Here is a 20929-nt window from a genome sequence, read left to right as displayed (position 1 = left end):
GAGATAGCAGATTGCCAGTTCAAGGTGTCCAGCAGAAGAAGACCACTTAACTTCTTGCAGAAACTCTCTGGATCTGAATACAAGCCTGGGAGATTGTCCCACCTTAGAGCAGGGCAACTCCACAACTTTGGAAAGTCTAGAAAGCAGTGAAGGATTATAGTTCTAAAACTTATTATACAGTTTGCATAGTGAAGGTCCAAAGGGAAGGGGGGAGGGAATACTTCTGTTTGAAATGTTAGAGTATTTAGTTTATGTCCTGAAATGGGCTAACCCAGGGTTCCTCAACTTTTTAAAGCAGAGGGCTGGTTCACAGTCCCTCAAATTGTTGGCTGGACTATCGTTTGAAAAATACACAAATTCCTATGCACACTGCACATATCTTATTTGTAGTGCAAAAACACACACACACACATGAAAGAACAATATAATATTTAAAATGAAGAACATTTTTAACCAATATAAATGTACTAGTATTTTGGTGAAAAGTGTGGGCCTACTTTTGGCTGATGAGTCAAGTTAGTTAGAATTGTTGTTGTTGTGTGCCTTCAAGTTGTTTTAGACTTCGGGTGACCCTAATTCTAAAGTTATGTGCGGGGGCTGAGTAAATGATCATAAAGGGCTGGATTTGGCCAACAGGCCTTAGTTTTGGGAACCCTGGACTAATCACTTGCTTTTTTGCCACTCTAGTTAGAGAAGGGGATAGTTCCCATTTGATAACAGTTAATACTGCGATAAAATTCTTTCTCTAAGCAGAGTGACAAAATGCCTTTTTGAATGCATTAGCAGAAAAACTGTGGTGTTGGTAGCCAGGAGTGGGGCAGTGCTGGTGCCTTTTTGTGAAATGACTTTTAACTTACTAAGGGGTTATTTTATTTATTTATTTATTTATTTATTTATTTATTTATTTATTTATTTATTTGGGCTTCGCCCAATGGGCTTCACCCGGGCAGACATGGGACTGTCCCTGGGATTGTTGTATGGGAAGATGTTCAGCCAGACCACCATCTGCCACTTTGAAGCTTTGCAGCTCAGCTTCAAGAACATGAGCAAGCTGAAACCTCTCCTCCAGCACTGGCTGAAAGAAGAGGACAGGAATGAAAACTTGTAGGAGCTCTTGAAAATGCACTTGAGCACTTTGGTGTATGGAGAGGAGGAGGAGGAGGAGGAGGAGGAGGATTAAGACATTTCAGTTCAACCAGAATGCTGGCTAACCTATCTGTAGTTCCCTGCTACTGTGGTTCATGAGAAAAACAACCTTGATAGTCACTTTAATGTATTTTAATTGCCTTTTCTAGGTTTTATGTTTAAATGGTTAATTGCTGTTATTAGTATAATTGAATTTATTCAATTATTTGTATTTGGTCCTCATTTTGGTGTTAATTTCTCTTTTGTAACAAGTTTATTGTTATTATTTTTGTATTATTCTGTTTGTTTTAAAATATTTGTATTTGAGTTTGGGCATTGAATGTTTGCCTTCTTTGTGTGTAAACCGACCTGAGTCCCCTTGGGGAGAGAGGGCGGGTCTATAAACAAGGTTGTTGTTGTTGTTGTTGTTGTTGTTGTTGTTGTTATTTACTATATTTATATCCCATCTTTTTCGACCCCGAGGGGGACTCAAGGTGGTTTAAAGCATAGGCAATAATTCAACACGCACACACGCACCTCCTATAGGTAGAAATTAATCAAGCAGGTACCGTGTGATTCTCATTGAACAAAACGTGAATTTCAGAAGGAAGGCACCAGCAGCACTGTATTCTCTCTTACCTCTTGTTCCTGTCCTCTATCTGCAGGATGTACACCATATCATCAGCCGTATGCTGCTTGGAGCTGCTCTCCCCCCACTTCAGCTTCAGGCTCTGAGGTCCTGCCGCAGTACACTCCAGCCGAGGAGGTAAAGGTGGCAACGGCCTGGTCTTGGCCTTAATGGAGTGGCTAAAAGGACCAGCTCCAATGTCATTGACAGCCTGAATCCGGATCCTACGATTGGAAAACACCAAGAAGACAAAAACTTATTTTTATATTAGCTGATTTTTGCCCTTCTCTGAGCAAAATAATCTATAAATATATATTTAATCACAAAGAAACATGTAAGGTAAAAAATAATAAATTTTGCATCATTTGGGCATATTGCATGCCACTGTAGCTAGAACATTCCCTGGAATAACAGATTGTGATGAGGGAATATGATGGGTGAAGACAGTATCTCCAACATTGTCTTGAGAGAATATTTTGGTTCACTTCATTAAGTCACAATATTATTGTTATGAATTTCATGTTATTTAACAATTGTAATGGATTTTGAGACAATTTGTCTTTTTGAAACAAGAATTATATATAATGTATCACAATTTGGACATTAAACCCAGTGTGCAACTTCTTATTTTATTCAGTTTAGGTTTAGTGTCACTTTTCTACTAAGGAAGGGTGACTAAAATGATCAAGGGTCCTATGAGGAGTGGCTTAAAGGGCTTTAGCCTGAAGAAGAGAAGGCTGAGAGGAGATATGATGGCCATGTATAAATATGTGAGAAGAAGTCATAGAGAGGAGGGAGCAAGCTTGTTTTCTGCTGCCTTGGAGACTAGGAAGTGGAACAATGGTTTCAAACGACTAGAACATAAATTCCATCTGAACATTAGGAAGAACTTCCTGATTGTGAGAACTGTTCAGCAGTGGCACTCTCTGCTCTGGAGTGTGATGGAGGCTCCTTCTTTGGAGGCTTTTAAGCAGAGGCTGGATGGCCATCTGTCGGGGGTGCTTTGAATGCAATTTTCCTGCTTCTTGGCAGGGGGTTGGACTGGATGGCCCATGAGGTCTCTTCCAACTCTACGATTCTATGATTCTATAAGATTATAATGCAAGCCATCCAAAGAAACTAATTGCAGTGGGACATTGGTATTTATTGTGGTTTGGTTCCAAGACACCTCCCACCCACATGGATACAAAATCTGTAGATGTTCAAGTTCCATTATATACAAAAGTGCAGGAAAATGGTGTCCCTTATATAAAATAGCAAACCCAAGGTTTCTGCTTTGGATTTCTTTCTCTTTTATTTTGGAATATTTTCAAGCTATGGATAGTGAAACCCATAGGTGCAGAATCCATGAATATGGAGGGCTGACTGTATAACCATTTGAAAAAATAGGCATAAAATTAATACAATAGCAATCATGAAAATAATAATAACAATAACAAATAAATAATAACAAAACCGAAGCAGAGCATTTGATGAACCAACCTGGAAACAGCATATTATTAAAGAACACAGAAATTCTGGGCCACTCTAACAACTTCCGTGTCAGAGTATACAGAGAAGCCATTGAAATCCACAAGTATGTGGACAATTTTACCACAAAGAAAGAAACCATGAAAATGAACAAAATCTGGCTTCCAGTATTAAAAAAAATCTAAAATCATAACAGTAAATAAAGAACAACACCCAAAAAATAGGTGAAATCCAGACAAGAAACAATCAGGACCAGGTAATCACCTCTCAACAAAGGATTTTCCCAGGCAGTAAGAAGCCAGACCTTGAGATTGCTGGGCCATTTAATGTGAATGAAAACAACCAATTGAAACATTCACACCTCCAACAGACAAGAATTCTTTCTCCCACCCTGGAGATTCCACAGATATATAAACCCAATTTTCCTACTTTCCAACACACCTCACAGCCTCTGAAGATGCCTGCCATAGATGCAGGTGAAACATCAGGACAGAATGCTGCTGGAACATGGCCATACAGCCCGGAAAACTCACAACAACTTAGTGATTCTGGCCATGAAAGCCTTCGACAATATAATGTTTATTTGCACTCTCCACAAGGAGACTCAATAATATTACCTGAACCCAAAGCAGCTAAAAGCCACATACAGGGCCTTTGTAAGAATTCATTTTCATTTTATTCTGTTCATTGATTACTCCTGTTAGGTGATTAAGCAAGACTTCAGACAGGCCTCACTTGCTTTCAGAAACTGGTGAATCAATTTATTTTTTTGAGTTTCCCTTGTTTACCCACCTTCTATTTCTGTTTACTCATATTAAGATGGGTTTTTGCTACTCCAAATTCAGCAATAATGGCAAAATCACACCTTTTTGCATGTAATCAAAACAGGTTTCTGACAGTGTGATCCAACTGAAAAACATGAGCTTCTCACAGCCTTGTTTACATGGTAAGAGGCATTCATTTTGCCACCAATACAGATGAGTCAACAAGAGTGCTGTGTGTGTGTGTGTGTGTGTGTGTATGTGAAATCCTGGGATATCCACTACAGCCCCTGGAAGAGGCTTACTGTTGGAAATCTCTTTATTCCAGACTGACTGTAAGAAATCCAGTTCTCCTCACCCTTGTTGTTGCTATTATTACATGCCTTCAAGCTGACTTTGACTGTCATTCATTCAGAGATTTGCCACTGCCTTCTTTTAGAGCTGATTGAGTTTAACTTGTCCAAGGTCACCCAGTGCATTTCAATGACCGAAGGGGATTTGAACCCTGATTTCTCAGAATCCTAGAGCAACATTCAATCCATTATACTACACATACTCTCTTTCCTTTAATCCTAATGAGCTAAAACATACACACAACAGCCATAAGTTCTGCATAGCTGCATAAGTCTTTAAGCAGATCTTTTAGATTTCAAGTTTAGGAAGACCTCAGAACAATTTTAACAATAGTGATAATTGCAGCTGGCACTCCATGTTCTATTTTTGTTTCATTTATAAAACGGACCAAATTGCAGGAAAAGGACAGTTGGAGAGCCCTTCCTGGCCACAAATTACACTCTGTTGGTAATACAAAGTTTTTGCAAGTTAAGAACATACAATAAACGTATGGAGCTGTCCACTGTATGAAGGTAACAAGTTGCATGGTCTTCAAGATTCTTCAAAATTCTTCAAAAGATCTTCAAAATTCTAATGTTTTCATAGCTCATGCCAATTTGTTTCTTGTTTGTCTTTTTGGTAATAATCCATTTTGATCTCTTTGTGTTATTCCATTTAGTATTTTATTCATTCTTTCTGCTACTATAGCTGTAAAGATTTTATAATAGTTGCTAAGTAATGAAATTGGTCTATAGTTGGCTGGTTCCATCTCATCCCTGCCCTCTTTATGAACTAACCTTATTGTGGCATTTTTACATCAGTAAGGAAAACTTATCACAGGGTTTTCTTGGTATGATTTCTTCAAAGTGGGTTTCCCTTTGCTGCCCTCTAATGCTGAGAGAGCATGGCTTGTTCAAGATCCTCAGTGGGTTTCCATACCTAGCTTAAATCCCACCCATCAAATCAACTTTTGAATGCTAAATTGTTGAAGAGTAGGACTTATCAGAAGTTGTATCTTGTTCCCATCCCCCTGGCCTTAGGAATGAGAGAGCAACCTTTGGACCCAGTTAATCTCTACAAGGGGGAGAAGTTGAGAGCCCAATAAAAGGAGAAAAACTAGGAGACATTCCTCTGCCTTGGCCTTTTTTTCAAATAGTGATCCACACAGTCGGCAAAGAAGTACTTCTTGGGGATTAGCCCAGCTCCGCACGTACTTTGTCTATCTTGAAGGTGTCCGTGCAAGAGATGTTGTGCACCTCGTTCTTGGTGATCCAGTCTTCTCCTTTTGATGTGAGCAACAAGGAAATGAAGGGCTCTCCTCCAAGACTTGGGTAATTTGTATGAGACTACTGGATGGAGTGCAGTGGATGATGTGGCCCACCTCAGGCAGCAGAAAAGATGACAAAGCTGTTTATTTGTATTGCATTTTTACCAAGAGGGCTGCCATTTGGAGGTATATGGTATTTTGTCTCAAAAATAAACAGGTTTTAATTGTCTCTGTCTGCGGGGACAATTAGTGCAGTAATGTTAGAAGACTCAACAGTCTGGAGCAGAGAAGAACATTTGTTTACATTTATCTGATACCTTCATACTTTGTTGATGCTGACAGCACTCATAATTAAACTTGCAATAACCCAGTTGTCAAGCTGTTCAACTAGAACAGGTATAATTCATTTTGTGGCTGGCTGAGTTGGCCCCATATTTGGTACACTGGGAAGTGTGAGAACAAAAGTAGATCCGGTGAATGGCTCAATTTGGCACCTTCTTTCTTTCAAGAATACAAAACACATTGCTGCATAAATAAAAGCATCAGAAGTACTCCATTTGATGCCTCTTTGCAATGATAAAGTTACAGATTCTATCACAGAGAGCTTTCCATAGTCATTTAAAGGATTCCATTAGTAGAGCAGCTCTACCTCAAAACATTAATGGATTTCAAGGCTAACTAAGCCGTAACTTAGCCATGCATTAGTTTTACAAAATCAGTTAGCATGAGACCCAAAATAGCAAGGTGAGGGCAGAAAGAAGGAAAAATTCTGCTGGTTCTGCAAAGGGTTATGAAGACAAGTCTGGCAAAAAACAAAATAAAAAAAATAGTAGATTATTTGGACTTTCAGTAAAAATTGAAGAATGGGAAAGAATTTGGAATAACAAATTAAAAATTACATATTCATGTGATCTTAAAGAAAATTGGTACAAAATGATGTACCAGTGGTATGTAATATTAAGAACGAATACAAAGAGATGGAGTAAAATACACTAAGAAATGGAGTGGAAACAACAAAACAGGCTAAATACCTGGATGAAACAGATTGGAAGCCTTCTATTTTTTTTTTATTTTCCTTCCCCCCCTCAATTTGCTGAGCTCACAAGAGCTTTTTATCTTTTGTAAATAATTTATTTTTCTCTTCCAAGAGGGAGTGGGCAGAGTTTATGAAGACTGGCTGACCACTGTCACAAAAATGCTGGTGGTTTCCTCACTCACCTAAGGACATCATCAACTCCCAAAAAAACCCTGTTTTCTAATTCTGTCTGAACCAGAGACTGGATATGGAGGTCTTGGAATTGATCAAGTGAGAAGTAAATTCAAATTTTGTATCAACTCACAACTCAGTGAAATACTCTGGGTTGACATTTCCTCAAGCCCAATAAAGGTCATAAAACAGGCTGCAGGTTCTTAATGGGCAAAAATTACTTATAATGCATTCTGTGTGCACTACCATGCTCCTTGCCATTATTAGCAATAATTTGAATTGAAGAGCTATTGTGCTGAGGACGGGACGACTTTGAGCAATTTCAGAATTTCAAAATGACATTTGCCACCTGACCCCTTACCAACATTCATTTTTAAATTGAAATAATTTCTCAGAAGTCCACAGGGGAGAAAATCATAATAATTACCAGTTAAGCCACCTATTTATCATTGCAGACACATTAGCAGAGTTAATATGCACAATTAATAATTACTGCTCAGGATCTGACAAACAAATGTATTGCACAGAACAATGAAGCATCATTATGCTCTAGTAACCTCTAATTGTTTCCTACACTTAAGGTGTAGATAGTAATTAGTTTAATATTTGCTTATTAATATTTATACTATAATAGTTATGGTTGATTTAAAGCACTGAAAGGCAAAATATGCTCAAATCTCTGAGTGAAGGAATAGCAATTAATCATCCATCAAAAGTCTGAAAGCTATTTGTGGGCAGGAACTTACAGCAGGGAGCATGAGTTCAAAAAACCTTTGGACAGAGAACTCACCAATACAAGCTCCAGGCTTATTCTTTTTTAGTGCCAGCACCACAAGAGAATGCAAAGCAGCAGCAAATGTTAATGTAATAGAAACAAGAACCTGCTGTCCATTTGCAACACAGAGACATACAGTGATGGTCATTGAAAGCCATCTGGTAGAGTTAGGTGAGAGACAGAGCTTTCCCAACAATTTGACATGATGATAAACTGGGGAGAAAGAGGGCTGCAATCCTCTCCAAGAACAAATGGTTTCCAGCAAGACCTCCTGTTACAAGTGGCTATTTGTAGACCTTCCAATGTGGGGAAGCATTTGGTTATTCCACTCCAAACAACAAAATGTATTGGGCTGTCTCTTTGATAAGTAAAGCAATTTTGGAAAAAGAAAAGCCAAGCATCTTAAAGATCCTAATAGTGAAAAAGGAAAATAATTCCCATGGTTATTAAGAGGATAAGGCAAGGTAATTTCTGCTTCTCATCTACCTCTGAACCAACATGGCTTTCATCACTGCAACTGATGTCACTGTTTACAAACCTATCACGAGGTAAAGAGTTTTGACTGAATCCAATTGATAGTCCAAACTAAAGTAGACCCATTAAAATAAGTTGCTGACCTGTGAGATATAAATCTCACTGATTCAATATTTAGCAAACAGCTGGTTAGTTTCATCATCTCACCTTTTAATTGCATACTGAAATTTCTCCATTTGGAGTTCAAAACAGGCAAAGTCAAGATTTCTGAAACCTGCTACTTTCATCATGGCAAATCTATCATCATGTAAAGAGTTGCAAACCTATCACCATGTAAAGAGTTAGGACTGAAACCAATTGCTAGTCCAAACTAAAGTAGACTCATTAAAATAGTTGATGATCTGCAACTGAATAATGACACAAATCTCACTGAATCAATTTTTAGCTAGGACTATCAAAGACCATCATCCGGCTAGTTTCATCATCTCACCTTTTAATCTATCTATCTATAACTATAATAAAGAAGAGTGTTTGTATGGGAAGGACAGAGGTGCGGAGGGCGGAAGGTGTATGTGCCAGCGTTCTGATTGGCTGCCACTGTGGTGCTATTTGCATATGGTCTCTGATTGGCCAGCTTCAGTAGGAGCCCCTGGTGGAGAAGAGGGTTCATGGCAGAAACGGGGCATGACAGAAGGAAATTTGCATATTGACTCTGATTGGCCAGCCTCAAATCCAACATTCCGAGATGACAAAGAGAGGAAAGGAAAGGCCGGGGGCTGGGTCAGAACACTCCCAATACAGACCGAAATAGGCACACAGAGCCCCCATGACCCACTCTACATCCTACTGCAGTTTGGAGGAGTATGAACCATGGATGATAGGACTTGCAGTACCACCACTCACATTCTGAGACCGCTGTTAACCTCATCCAATGACTGATCAGGACCAAACTTCACACATAGACCTCTCATGACCCACTTTACATCCTGGTGTGGTTTGGCCGGAGATGGACCGTGGATTATGGGACTTGCAGTACCATTGTTCAATTCTTCATACCACTGCAACCCTCATCCAATTACCAATAAATACCAAACTTGGCACACTGAGTCTCCATGACGCACTCTACATCCAGGTGCAGTTTGAAGGAGGATGCACCATGGACGATGGGACTTGCAATACCTGCACTCCCTTCCTAAGACCATTACAACTGCCAACGATGATGGATCAGGACCACAATTTACACAGAGAGCCTGCATAACTCACTCTACATCCTGGTACGGTTTGGAAGAATTTGACAATGGACGATGGGACTTGCAGTCACTTCACTCACTTCCTGAGACCACTGAGACCCTCGCCAATGACTCATCAAGACTAAACTTGGCACATGGAGCTTCAATGACCCACTCTACGTCCTGGAGCAGTTTGGAGGACGACAGACCATGGATGATGGGACTTCAAGTACCTCCACTACCCAAGACTACTGCAAAACTCATCTAATGACCAATCAAGACCAACATTGGCACACAGAGCCCCCATGACCCACTCTACATCCTGCTGCAGTTTTGGAGAAGGGTGGACCATGGATGATGGAACTTCCAGTACCTTCACTCACATTCTGAGACCTCTGCAAACCTCATCCAATGACGGATCAAGACCAAACTTGGCACATAGACCTCTCATGACCCACTTTACGTCCTGGGTGTTGTTTGGAAAAATTTGGAGATGGATGATGGGACTTGCAGTACCTTTGCTCACTTCCTGAGACCACTGAGACCCTCGCCAATGACTAATCAAGATTAAACTTGCCACATAGAGCTCCAATGACCCACTCTACATCCTGCTGCAGTTTGGAGGAGGACAGACCATGGATGATGGGACTTCAAGTACCTCCACTCCCTTCCAAAGATTGCTGCAACCCTCTTCTAATGACCAATCAAGACGACACTTGGCACACAGAGTCCCCATGATCCACTCTACATCCTGCTGCAGTTTGAAAGGGGATGGACTTTGGATGATGGGACTTGCAGTACCTTCACTCACTTACTGACACCACTGCCACCCTCATCTAATGACTGATAAAGACCAAACTTGGCACACAGAGCCCCCATGACCCACTCTATATCCTGCTGCTGTTTGTAGGAGGATGGCCCATGGATGATGGGACTTCAAGTACCTTCACTCACTTCCTGAAAATAATGCTGCCATTATCCAAAGACCAATAAAGACCAAACTTGGCATACAGAACCACCATTACCCACTTTCTCTAATAACCCGGGCAACGCCGGGTCCCCAAGCTAGTTGCTTACTAAAATTTCCGCATTTGGAGTTCAAAACAGGCGAAGTCAAGACCTGCTCTATATAAGATAAATTATTGTTTGATTCTTTAAAAACCATCCTAGAAAGCTCATTGACATCAGAGTGTAAAGCTGTTCAATCTCTAGTGAGCAGTGCTTGACATTTACACTTACCGGAATGTGGTTTCAGGAAGCAGGTCACTGATGACAAAACTCGTGACATTACCCACTGGCATGATAATATCACCAATGTCAATGTTGTAAGAAGTAATCTCAGAGCCATTATTGCACGGTTCTTCCCAGTTCAAAACAAGGCACACAAAGGGTGATAGTGGATCAGTATCCAAGTGCTCATCGTCTGATATGTAGAGGGTGGTCACAGCATCAGGTACAGATGCCGGAGCTCTGCAGGTGACAAGGTCACTGTAAGGTCCTGCCCCTGCCTGGTTTATTGCCTGGAGAATAAAATAAACATTTCTATTACTTCACATGCTATTCACTTCCAACAAGTATCAATGTATGGATGCTACATGTACATGCAGAAGCTTACTGATCAAAGCCAAGCTCGAACTCAACTTGGACTTGTTCATTTCTCAGTATCCATTCCCCATTTGTAAATGCTGAGAGTAAAATCAATGTCAGGACAAGCATGGTGAGGACTGTGGCATGCTTTGCAAATTCAGTTGTACTTTCTAAGCCAAAAGAGAGCCAGTGTAGTTGTGGTTTGAGCATTGGCCTACAACAATGGAGACTAAGTATTGTCGAAGGCTTTCATGGCTAGAATCACTAGGTTCTTGTGGGTTTTTTCGGGCTATAGAGCCATGTTCTAGAGGCATTTCTCCTGATGTTTTGCCTGCATCTATGGCAAGCATCCTCAGAGGTAGTGAGGTCTGTTGGAATTAGGACAATGGGTTTATATATCTGTGGAATGGCTGGGGTGGGGCAAGGAGCTCTTCCCTGCTGCAGTTAGGTGTGAATGTTTCAGCTGATCACCTTCATTAGCATTTGAAGGCCTGCCTGAGCCTGGGAAAATCTCTTGCTGGGAGGTGTTAATCTGTGCCTGGTTGTTTCCTCTCTGTTGTTTTGCTGTTGTAATTTTAGAGTTTTTTAATACTGGTAGCCAGATTTTGTTCATTTTCATGGAGACTAAGGTTCAAATTCCATTTTGGTCATGAAACCCCACTGGGTAATCTTGAACAAGCCACACTCTCAGTCCTGGAGGGGAAAAGAGCAACCTCCCTCAGAATAAGTCTTGCCAATAAAATCCCATGATAAGTTTGACAGGTTTGCCAAAAATCGGAAACTTCTCGAGGGCATAAAATGTTGAGAAGCCAACACATCTTTTGCAATAGAGGAAGAAAGCAAAGGTAGTATTTACATTCTTTCTCAGAAGCTGTGATCCTTAAGCAACCATGGAGATAACCATTGTTTTGTTTTACAACTACATTTGTTATCTAAACACTTTCAGCCTCCAAAACCACAAACTATGAAAACAAGATAACATTTTATTTTGCTCTCTGGTCCCTGCCCCCCAATATTTTTACAACAAGACATTGTGTTTATTTTATCCCTGAAAGGGCATTTGACCAACATCACACCAGAGAAATTAACAAATGTCAGGGAGACCATTCAGATGCAGAAGTGAGTGAACTACACATTTGGATTTCCTTTGTTTGTGAAAATCTCATTTCAAGGGATTTGTTCTAAGTGCTACTTCTCTCCTTTCCTTATTTTCCACTTACAGTATGAGCCTTTATTTTAAGGTTATTTTTCTACCCATAACCCTGTTATAGTGGGAAACTGTGGCCTTCAGACGATGTTGGATCACAACTGTCACCATCCATGATGATTGGTATCATCACTGAAGCTGAAAAAAGTAGTCCATGTGAAGGACTACTTGCTGCCCAATGGAAATATTTACTTATTTGGGTTTCCAGTGACTGGGATGCTGGTTTGTGTTGAATTTAAAAAAAATCCAATGTCTTTGAATACATTATCACTGAAAAAAGAGCAAATGGACAAGTTTAAATGAAGAAAGAGTAAGAAGATTGGGATTTTTTCTCTTATTTGCCACTTTACTATGCCAGCCCCTCCACTTAGCCTTTTCCCATCAAACCAGTCTCTTTGATATATGATTCTGTTCTAAGAGAAAGGCTAAAGAAAACTTACTAAGGAGTAACTTAAGCTGAACTTAAACACAAGGCTTTTGTGAATGAAAGGTTATTAAAGGGACAAACCAATGAAACAATGGTGCATTTTGAGCAATCAAACTTCACCATTCACATCATTAATGTTTTAATTTAATCTCACGGCTGAGATGTCTAAAATATGCAGCCAACTGTAATGTTTAGAAGGTGCTCATGTTTTGCAAAAACTGGTCATTCAAAGGATTTAAAGTTTGAAGCATCTGGAACAACCCTATGATGCATTTATTTTGTTAAGGTCGAGTCATGACTCAAATGCTATGGTGTAATGGATTTCAAGTTTGCTGAGAACAGAGAAGGCTAAACAATTCTAGGATTCCAAAGCATGTGTCATGGCAGTTAAAGTAGTGTCAAACTTTATTAATTCTACAGGATAGATGCATCCCTAGAAGATCAATCCCTCAGTATTTTTACCTCAGTCCCAATTCAGTTGCAAAAATACCACCATGTCACAAACAAGGTATGAAGAAAGCAGAGGGTGAATGAAAGTATTAGTACTAGGTCCTAAAGAAGTATCGTTGGTTTACCTGTAGTCTACAGAAGTAGTGTGCTGCTGCCGACAACTGGCTGATTTCAAAGGAGTTGCCAGTGCCGCTGTACACCAGTTCTAAGGACTCTTCATCTTCCCCCCACTCCAGTCTGTATTCTGAGATGTCAGCACCAAAACTCTCAGGATTCTGTAACACAGAGAATATTGAAACATATTTGAATCTAAAACAGACTTTCACAGGTTAAAGAAAGAAAAATGAGAGAGAGATGGGGGGGGGGGGGGAGGGAGGAGATAAACAGACATACAGAAAATTTTGAACACTGGCAATCCATATGGTTCTGCGTATTATGTTTTTCCTTGAAAGCTGAATTTAAAAATCAAGGAAATAGGGAATTCTACAGGAAAAATAAGTGGGAGGCAAGTAATATTGATTGATCTAGTTATCAGGCTGTAAGTAATGTGGTTTTTAACCATTTGGGACAAGGAGATGGGTGGCAGGCAAGACCTCGGATTTGTGGCCCACATAATCCTCCATCATAGACTCTATTGTTGCATCTGGTTGGTAACTCTTTGAATCCTTGTGTTTTGTAACCAAAACCATCTCCCATGCTATCTCTATATATGGAAGAGGTGGGAATCAAGAAAAGTCCTCACACTGAATGTTTGCAGAAAGTCTTCACATTGAGTGGGTTAAGAGCAATAATTAACACATTCAGTGGTCCAAGTGGTTGGATACAAGCAGAGATCCCTGAAAGCACCTCCTTATGACAAAAACAATAAATAGATAACCAGATAAAGTCTGTTCCCTGTATGCTGTCCTTTTCTATATGCAAAGTAACCTGTTTTGAGCTGACACAACCCTCCAAAGAAAACAAATGCAGGAATACAATTTGCACTTGCTCCAATTGCCAGTGGAATGGATCTTGTCATCTTTTCCCATGCACCTGATGTCCAGTAAAAAAGACAGGGGCAGATGGGAGTCATGATCATGACTAAGAGATCATGAATACAGAACAAAGATAGATGAGTAAATCTAGGTAAGAGTTCTGTATTCAATATCATTACTTAGTCATCATTTTGACACGAATGCCACAATCATAACTCCTCCTCTTTACTCATTTTACTGAACACATTTCCATCAGGTTTTATTTGTGTGTGTTTTTGGGGGGGCAGTGTCAGGTCAGGAGCATTTAATGTGCTAACAAAGTAATTATGGCTGATATTCAAAGACATTGAATATCAGCCATAATTACTGCCATTTTAAATGTAGAGAAGTATTGTAAACACAGTATTTCTTCACAGTCGATCACATCGTTATTAGGATGCTACCAAGTGATTCTACTGAGGGATATGTCTGATGTCTACTTATTTATGCAAAGTAGAAACATAAAGTACAGCAAAACCATTCTGCTTACCTCCCAGGTAGCAAGTACACTTGTTTCAGAGAGGAAGGTGAGGCAAGGAGCTTTGCACTGCACAGGAGGCCCAGTGGTGGTTGTGATGGTTGTGGCTTCAGAGTAAGTCCCATACTAAGGAGGAGAAAACACAAACATAAATACTATTTGTTATGTCCTAGTAGACATATGTATTGTTTTTATGGCTGAATCTCCAACATGGGAATGTCTGAAAGACATTCAATGGTGTAATCCCAGCAGTTCAAGCATCACCGCCTTCTGCCATCCAATTTCTCAAAAACTTTGAATATTTCTTGAACACAAGTCATAAAACTTGTGCATAGACTATTATGCACACCAAGACACACATCTGATATATTTGATTTTATATCTATCATAATTTCAAAATCTGAACATGTCGACCTTTAATGCTCTACCTTTTAAAGAATTTCCCAAAGTAATGCAATATTTACATTTGGGACCCTGCACTTGATAATTTTCTCTGCTCCTTTCTGACTCAGTCTTCTTAGACTTCAAAAACTTCTCTTACCATCTCCTTATTTGTGATTTATCATTCATATTTCTGTATTGAAAATATTTTAAAAGGGTGAGAAGAACAACAAGATCCTTAAAATACATGCAAGATATGAATGAAATTAATTATTGCATGCACTCATGATAGAGCTGCAGTGTGTCAGCCACGTTTCCTCCAAGGGCTGATATAAATCATACTTTGTCACTTATATATTCTGGCTTGATGCCTCTTTCTTACCCCTCCATCATTCAGAGCTCTCACTCTGAAGTGATACGTTGTTCCAGGAAGAAGATTGCTCACAGTGCATTCGAGATCAGGACCATGATAAACTTCTGAAGTCACTTCTTCAGGTTCAGTCATCTCTACACTATATGCAGAGATATGATGACTATTTTCTGACACAGGAGGGGCATCTGGAAAAGAGACATTGCAATGATTAGTATAATTCTCATAAATTGGTATTGCTGTTATACCAGAGGCCAAAAAGCACAAAGTATTGTTGTTATAATTTCATTGCTTTCATCTAAAAAGAGCGGCAGATGAGGCAGAAGCATGCAATCTGATCGCTTCTGAGTGTTTTGGATTGCATTTACCATAATTTCTGACCACTGGGTTTAGGAAATCAACAAGGCCATAACATCTGTACAGTGCTAGGATCTCTACTGCTGATGTAGGTGACTTCTTGAAAAAAAAATGTACGCACAGTGCATCTCTCGTGAATTACATATCTCCACAAATTGTCATAATGTTATTGAAACCCAGAGATACAGGTCTGTAATAGTTCACAGATTGATGCATTCATAATTTTTAAAAGGAAAATTGCTACATTTCAGAGAAATTTATGGACAAACAGCTGTGTGTTTGTACTTTGTACTCCTGTACCTATCTATCTGTACCAGTCTATTAAATTTAATGCCAGAAGATGCTCTCAGTTATATTGGACATATTACAGAAACCACATCTTGCTATCTCCAGTGAAACCTGCACTGCAAGAGAAAATAATAAATAAAAATAAAAAGGAGAAAACAACACATTGCTGCAGTTTTTGAGATATCATTTCTATGCTGTTAGACTTCTATTAATACTAAAGCTTCTTCATTTTAAAGTGCTGTAAAATAGCTGTTTTGTATGCAGAAACTGTGGGTGGTTTCTGTGTCAGTGAAATCTACATTTAGTGACAATGTTAAAGGAACTATCTGAAGTACTTATACAGATTGCATTCAGCATGTCTGGTACATCCTTTAAAGACTCAACTTCAGAGAAATTTTCTACTTTTTATGGGATCCCAAAAGACCCTATAATGCACCAAATTCCTATTACTTACCCCATTGCAGCTGCACTTCTTTATGCTTTGGTTTCCCAAGTACTCTGGGTGGTTGGCACTGGTCTGGTGCAATGCTTAGTGTACGGACAAGTAAATTTTCAGAACACTGGGGAAAAGGAAAAGGACACGAGCTGTATTTAAGCCTTACTTTGGAGATTTACACTACGCAATGAATAAATATACAACCAGGTTTACTAGCTGGGCTGCCAAAGGAAAAGAACTAATTAACTTTCAATTCAAATATCAGATCAAGAATGAAGTTCTATGGGTAAGTCTGAGCTAACCATCCTTCTTCATTCTGCCTCTGTCTCACGTATTTATTTGGGCTCCTATGAGGTTGAAATGGTGCTGCCTTGGAAATTCCTTGGAAGGAGGGGGGGGGGGGGATAAAAGGCAACTGTACATACACACACACACACACACACACACTATATATATATATTCCCCCATTTCTCCACAGCGTGCTTAAAAGTGCAATATATATATATATAGAGAGAGAGAGAGAGAGAGAGAGACCTTAACTATGCTTCCAGCATGGTGTAGCAGTTTGAAAGTTGAAATAGGACTCTGGAAGACTAGGGTTCAAATCCTCATTCACCCTTTGTGTGACCTTTCTCATCTTCAGAGAAAAGTAGTGACAAATCTATAGCTTCCAACCATTCTGATCTGGCAGGGATGTGCTGCTATCCTGATTTTTCAGTTGCTTTACAAATGTCCCAGTTTTTCTCTTTTTCTCCCACTCCCCCCAATTCTCCACAGCGTGCTTCAGTTCCTGCAAACCAAGTTCAAAGTGCAAAAGTAGTTTGCATACAATTAACTGAGTGGAGGCGGGGGGAAGAATATAATAATAATAATAATTATTATTATTATTTATTTATTTATTTATTTATTTACTGTCCTTGTATACCGCCGTTTCTCAGCCTAATTGGCGACTCAACGCGGTTTACAACAAAATATACAGTGCACAGTATACAATTAAAACCATAAAAAACATATACACAATATTACACGAAATCACAATCCAATACATCTCCTAACTAAAATCGTGGTCCAATTGCATCATCCATATTACCAATCCGTAATCAACACATTCATTGCACCGAATTAGCCAAATGCCTGCTTGAACATCCAAGTTTTTAGTCTTCTTCGGAATACCATCAGCGAGGAGGCTGATCTTACCTCCATGGGAAGGGCGTTCCAGAGCCGAGGGGCCACCACAGAAAAGGCCCTGTCTCTCGTTCCCGCCAGCCGCACCTGTGAAGCAGGCGGGATAGAGAGCAAGGCCTCCCCAGAAGATCTTAGGGTCCTGGTGGGCTGATAGGCCGAGATACGTTCGGATAGGTAGGTTGGGCCAGAACCGTTTAGGGCTTTAAAGGCCAACGCCAGCACTTTGAATTGAGCCCGGTAGCAAATCGGCAGCCAGTGGAGCTGGTGCAGCAGAGGAGTTGTGTGCTCCCTGCGCTCCGCTCCAGTTAGTATCATGGCTGCCGACCGTTGGACCGTATATACTTTATTTATATTTTACCCTGAAGGGAATCAGGGCAGATTACAATACACATATATGGCAAACATTCAATGCCAATTATACAATTAAAGACAAACAGTGTAAAATCAGAGGTGAAGGCTTTCTATCTTTTTCCATGTCTGGAATCTCAACTCTAGCCATAAGGGGTGCTGTCGCTCCATCTCACATGCTGAGGAGCTTTGTTGTCTTAGGTTTTTTCGGGCTATATGGCCATGGTCTAGAGGCATTCTCTCCTGACGTTTCACCTGCATCTATGGCAAGCATCCTCAGAGGTAGTGAGATCTGTTGGAACTAGGAAAAAGGGTTTATATATCTGTGGAATGACCAGGGCGGGACAAAGGACTCTGGTCTGCTGGAGCTAGGTGTGAATGTTTCAGCTGACCACCTTGATTAGCATATAATGGCCTGACAGTGCCTGGAGCAAACTTTTGTTGAGAGGTGATTAGATGTCCTTGTTTGTTTCCTCTCTGTTGTTGTGCTGTTGTAATTTTAGAGTTTTTTTAATACTGGTAGCCAGATTTTGTTCATTTTCATGGTTTCCTCCTTTCTGTTGAAATTGTCCACATGCCTGTGTATTTCAATGGCTTCTCTGTGTAGTCTGACATGGTGGTTGTGAGAGTGGTCCAGAATTTCTGTGTTTTTCCTAGTTCCAACAGACCTCACTACTTCTGAGGATGCTTGCCATAGATGCAGGTGAAACGTCAGGAGAGAATGCCTCTAGACCATGGCCATATAGTCCGAAAAAACCTACAACAACCCAGTGATTCCGGCCATGAAAGCCTTCGACAATACTTTGTTGTCTTAGTTGCTCTCCTGATTGAATTGCCAGTATGTCCGTATGGGCACTTTTTATTACCACTCTACCAAAGTGGTACTTATTTATCTACTCACATTACTGTTTTTGAACTGCTAGATAAACAGAAGCTGGGCTGACGGTTGGGAGCTCAGCCCAACCTGGGTTTGAACTGTCGACCTTTTGATCGATTTTCTGCAGCTGGCAGTTTAACCTGCTGTGCTAAAGCCCAGCCTTAATATTCTCCTTCCCAGTCAGTTCAAGCAAAAGCCAACTCCTACAAGAGGTTAAAAATATGTGATTGAATTCTGTTTTTATAGCTTGCAGAATATATGTTTAATGACAATGCTAGAGTACAGTAATTCACTGCTACTGAGCACAGATGTATAAATAAACAAATCAAAAAGCACTTGTAACACAGGATACGAGCAAAGCTTTGAAAGGGCATGTATAGTGCTAAGGGGTTCTGAGCATAAAAGCAGTGTTCATCATTCAGCAATATTTACCTGACTGTGTCCACCTGTGCTAATACAGCATGCCCGGAGCTTATACAAAGTGCCTGGTTTCAAGTATGTACATGCACATTCGGTAGCGGATCCTCTGTATGCCACGGCCCATTGATTTGCTGTAAAAATAATTGGACTCATTGAGGTAAGTGATAAACAACTTTGTAGGATTATGGTACTATTGAGACTTCATTAAGTCACAGGCCTCCCAGTGATTAAAAGCAAATGGGTGCTTTATGGGAACAAGTTGGCTATGGACCATTCCCAAGAAGGCCCTTTGAACCACTGAAAATATCAACTTAAAGCACGGATCCATTAGAAGGGCACAGGTAGAGGTTTTCTTTTGCAGGATTTATTTGACACATATATGCAAAGCATTTCTTTTTCTTCTGTGAGGCCATATATGGGAACTAACTTAATACTCAAGACAATAAGTGTGTATTTACACCAGGCATCCTCAAACTGCAGTCCTCCAGCTGTTTGACCCTCCAACTCCCAGAATTCCTGACCCTTGAAAAAGCTGGCCCAGACAGTTGGAGAGCCACAGTTTGAAGATGCCTGATCTAAAATTATTGAATTAATGCAGCTTGACACCAACAGCTGGAGGACTGCAATGTTATTGAACAATGGGAGTTATTGTTTTAAAAGTTTTTTAACCTTCCTTGCCAAATAGTGCTGCTCCTTCATAGAATCATAAAATCATAGAGTTAGAAGAGACCTCGTGGGCCATCCAGTCCAACCCCCTGCAAAGAAGCAGGAAAATCACATTCAAAGCACTCCCAAGAGATGGCCATCTAGCCTCTGCTTAAATGCCTCCAAAGAAGGAGCCTCCACCACACTCTGAGGCAGAGAGTTCCACTGCTGAACAGCTCTCACAGTCAGGAATTTCTTCCTAGTGTTCAGGTGGAATCTCCTTTCCTGTAGTTTGAAGTTATTGTTCCATGTCCTAGTCTCCAGGGCAGCAGAAAACAAGCTTGCTTCCTCCTCGCTGTGACTTCCCCTCAAATTTTTCTCATGTCCAGGCTAAACATGCCCAGCTCTTTAAGTCGCTCCTCAGAGGGCCCCATGATTCTACAGCATTGAGCCATAACAGTTAAAATGCTGTCAAACTGCATTCACACTACAGTGCGGATAGACCCTAGGTTTTGTGGTCAGTTATGCAAGACCTAATATAGAAATAAAAGCTCGAAGATACAGGAAATCCTTAGCACATCCTGAAAACAATAATGGTACCAGATTTAGCTGGTATTTCGTTTGCACCTGAGTAGCAAAGATAGAATTGCACAATCAGGGTTATCATAGTGCTGTGTGCCAGTTTTTTCTTCCCAAGATCCCTTGTGATTTTTATGGAATCCTATGGGTGGTGGACATCAATGGTCAATTTTTTTTGTCGTGTCAGGAGCAAGTAGCTTCTGGTGTGAGAGACTTGGCTGTCTGCAAGGATGTTGCCCGGGGGACGCCTGGATGATTTGATGTTTTTATCATCCTTGTGGGAGGCTTCTCTCATGTCCCAGCATGAGGAGCTGGAGCTGATAGAGGGAGCTCATCTGCCTCTCCCCGGATTCGAACCTGTGACCTGTCGGTCTTCAGTCCTGCCAGCACGGGGGTTTAACCCACTGTGCCACCGGGGGCCCCAATGGTCAATGAGAAGCTATGATTGGCTGATTGCAACAAGGGGATTGGCAAGCCTACACCACTGACAATGTCTTCTATTCTCAGCATATATTAATTTTCCCAGAGCTTCCTTTCATAGTCCACATGGAGAGGTTCTCCCTTTAATCCTGGAAAAGGTGGGTTGCATCACTGATATTTAAAACGTATTTT

At 40.4% G+C, this 20929-nt stretch overlaps 1 protein-coding gene across 2 annotated transcripts in view; it reads right to left on the bottom strand.

Moving 5' to 3' along the window:
• FNDC3B (fibronectin type III domain containing 3B) overlaps window positions 1–20929 on the bottom strand; it is a 332684-nt gene that overhangs the window by 35833 nt on the left and 275922 nt on the right. For both annotated transcript variants that reach the window (XM_067466047.1, XM_060767521.2), the window contains 7 exons: window positions 19106–19224; window positions 16282–16387; window positions 15195–15370; window positions 14444–14557; window positions 13066–13215; window positions 10509–10789; window positions 1765–1977 (listed from right to left, as the gene is read on the bottom strand). In XM_067466047.1, coding sequence (XP_067322148.1) covers window positions 1765–1977; window positions 10509–10789; window positions 13066–13215; window positions 14444–14557; window positions 15195–15370; window positions 16282–16387; window positions 19106–19224 — 1159 coding nt within the window. The remainder of the gene's footprint in view (window positions 1–1764; window positions 1978–10508; window positions 10790–13065; window positions 13216–14443; window positions 14558–15194; window positions 15371–16281; window positions 16388–19105; window positions 19225–20929) is intronic.

The sequence above is a fragment of the Anolis sagrei genome, chromosome 3 (genome assembly GCF_037176765.1).
Source record: "Anolis sagrei isolate rAnoSag1 chromosome 3, rAnoSag1.mat, whole genome shotgun sequence".
Classification (NCBI taxonomy): Eukaryota; Metazoa; Chordata; class Lepidosauria; order Squamata; family Dactyloidae; genus Anolis; species Anolis sagrei.
This window is presented reverse-complemented; position numbering and strand designations above follow the sequence as displayed.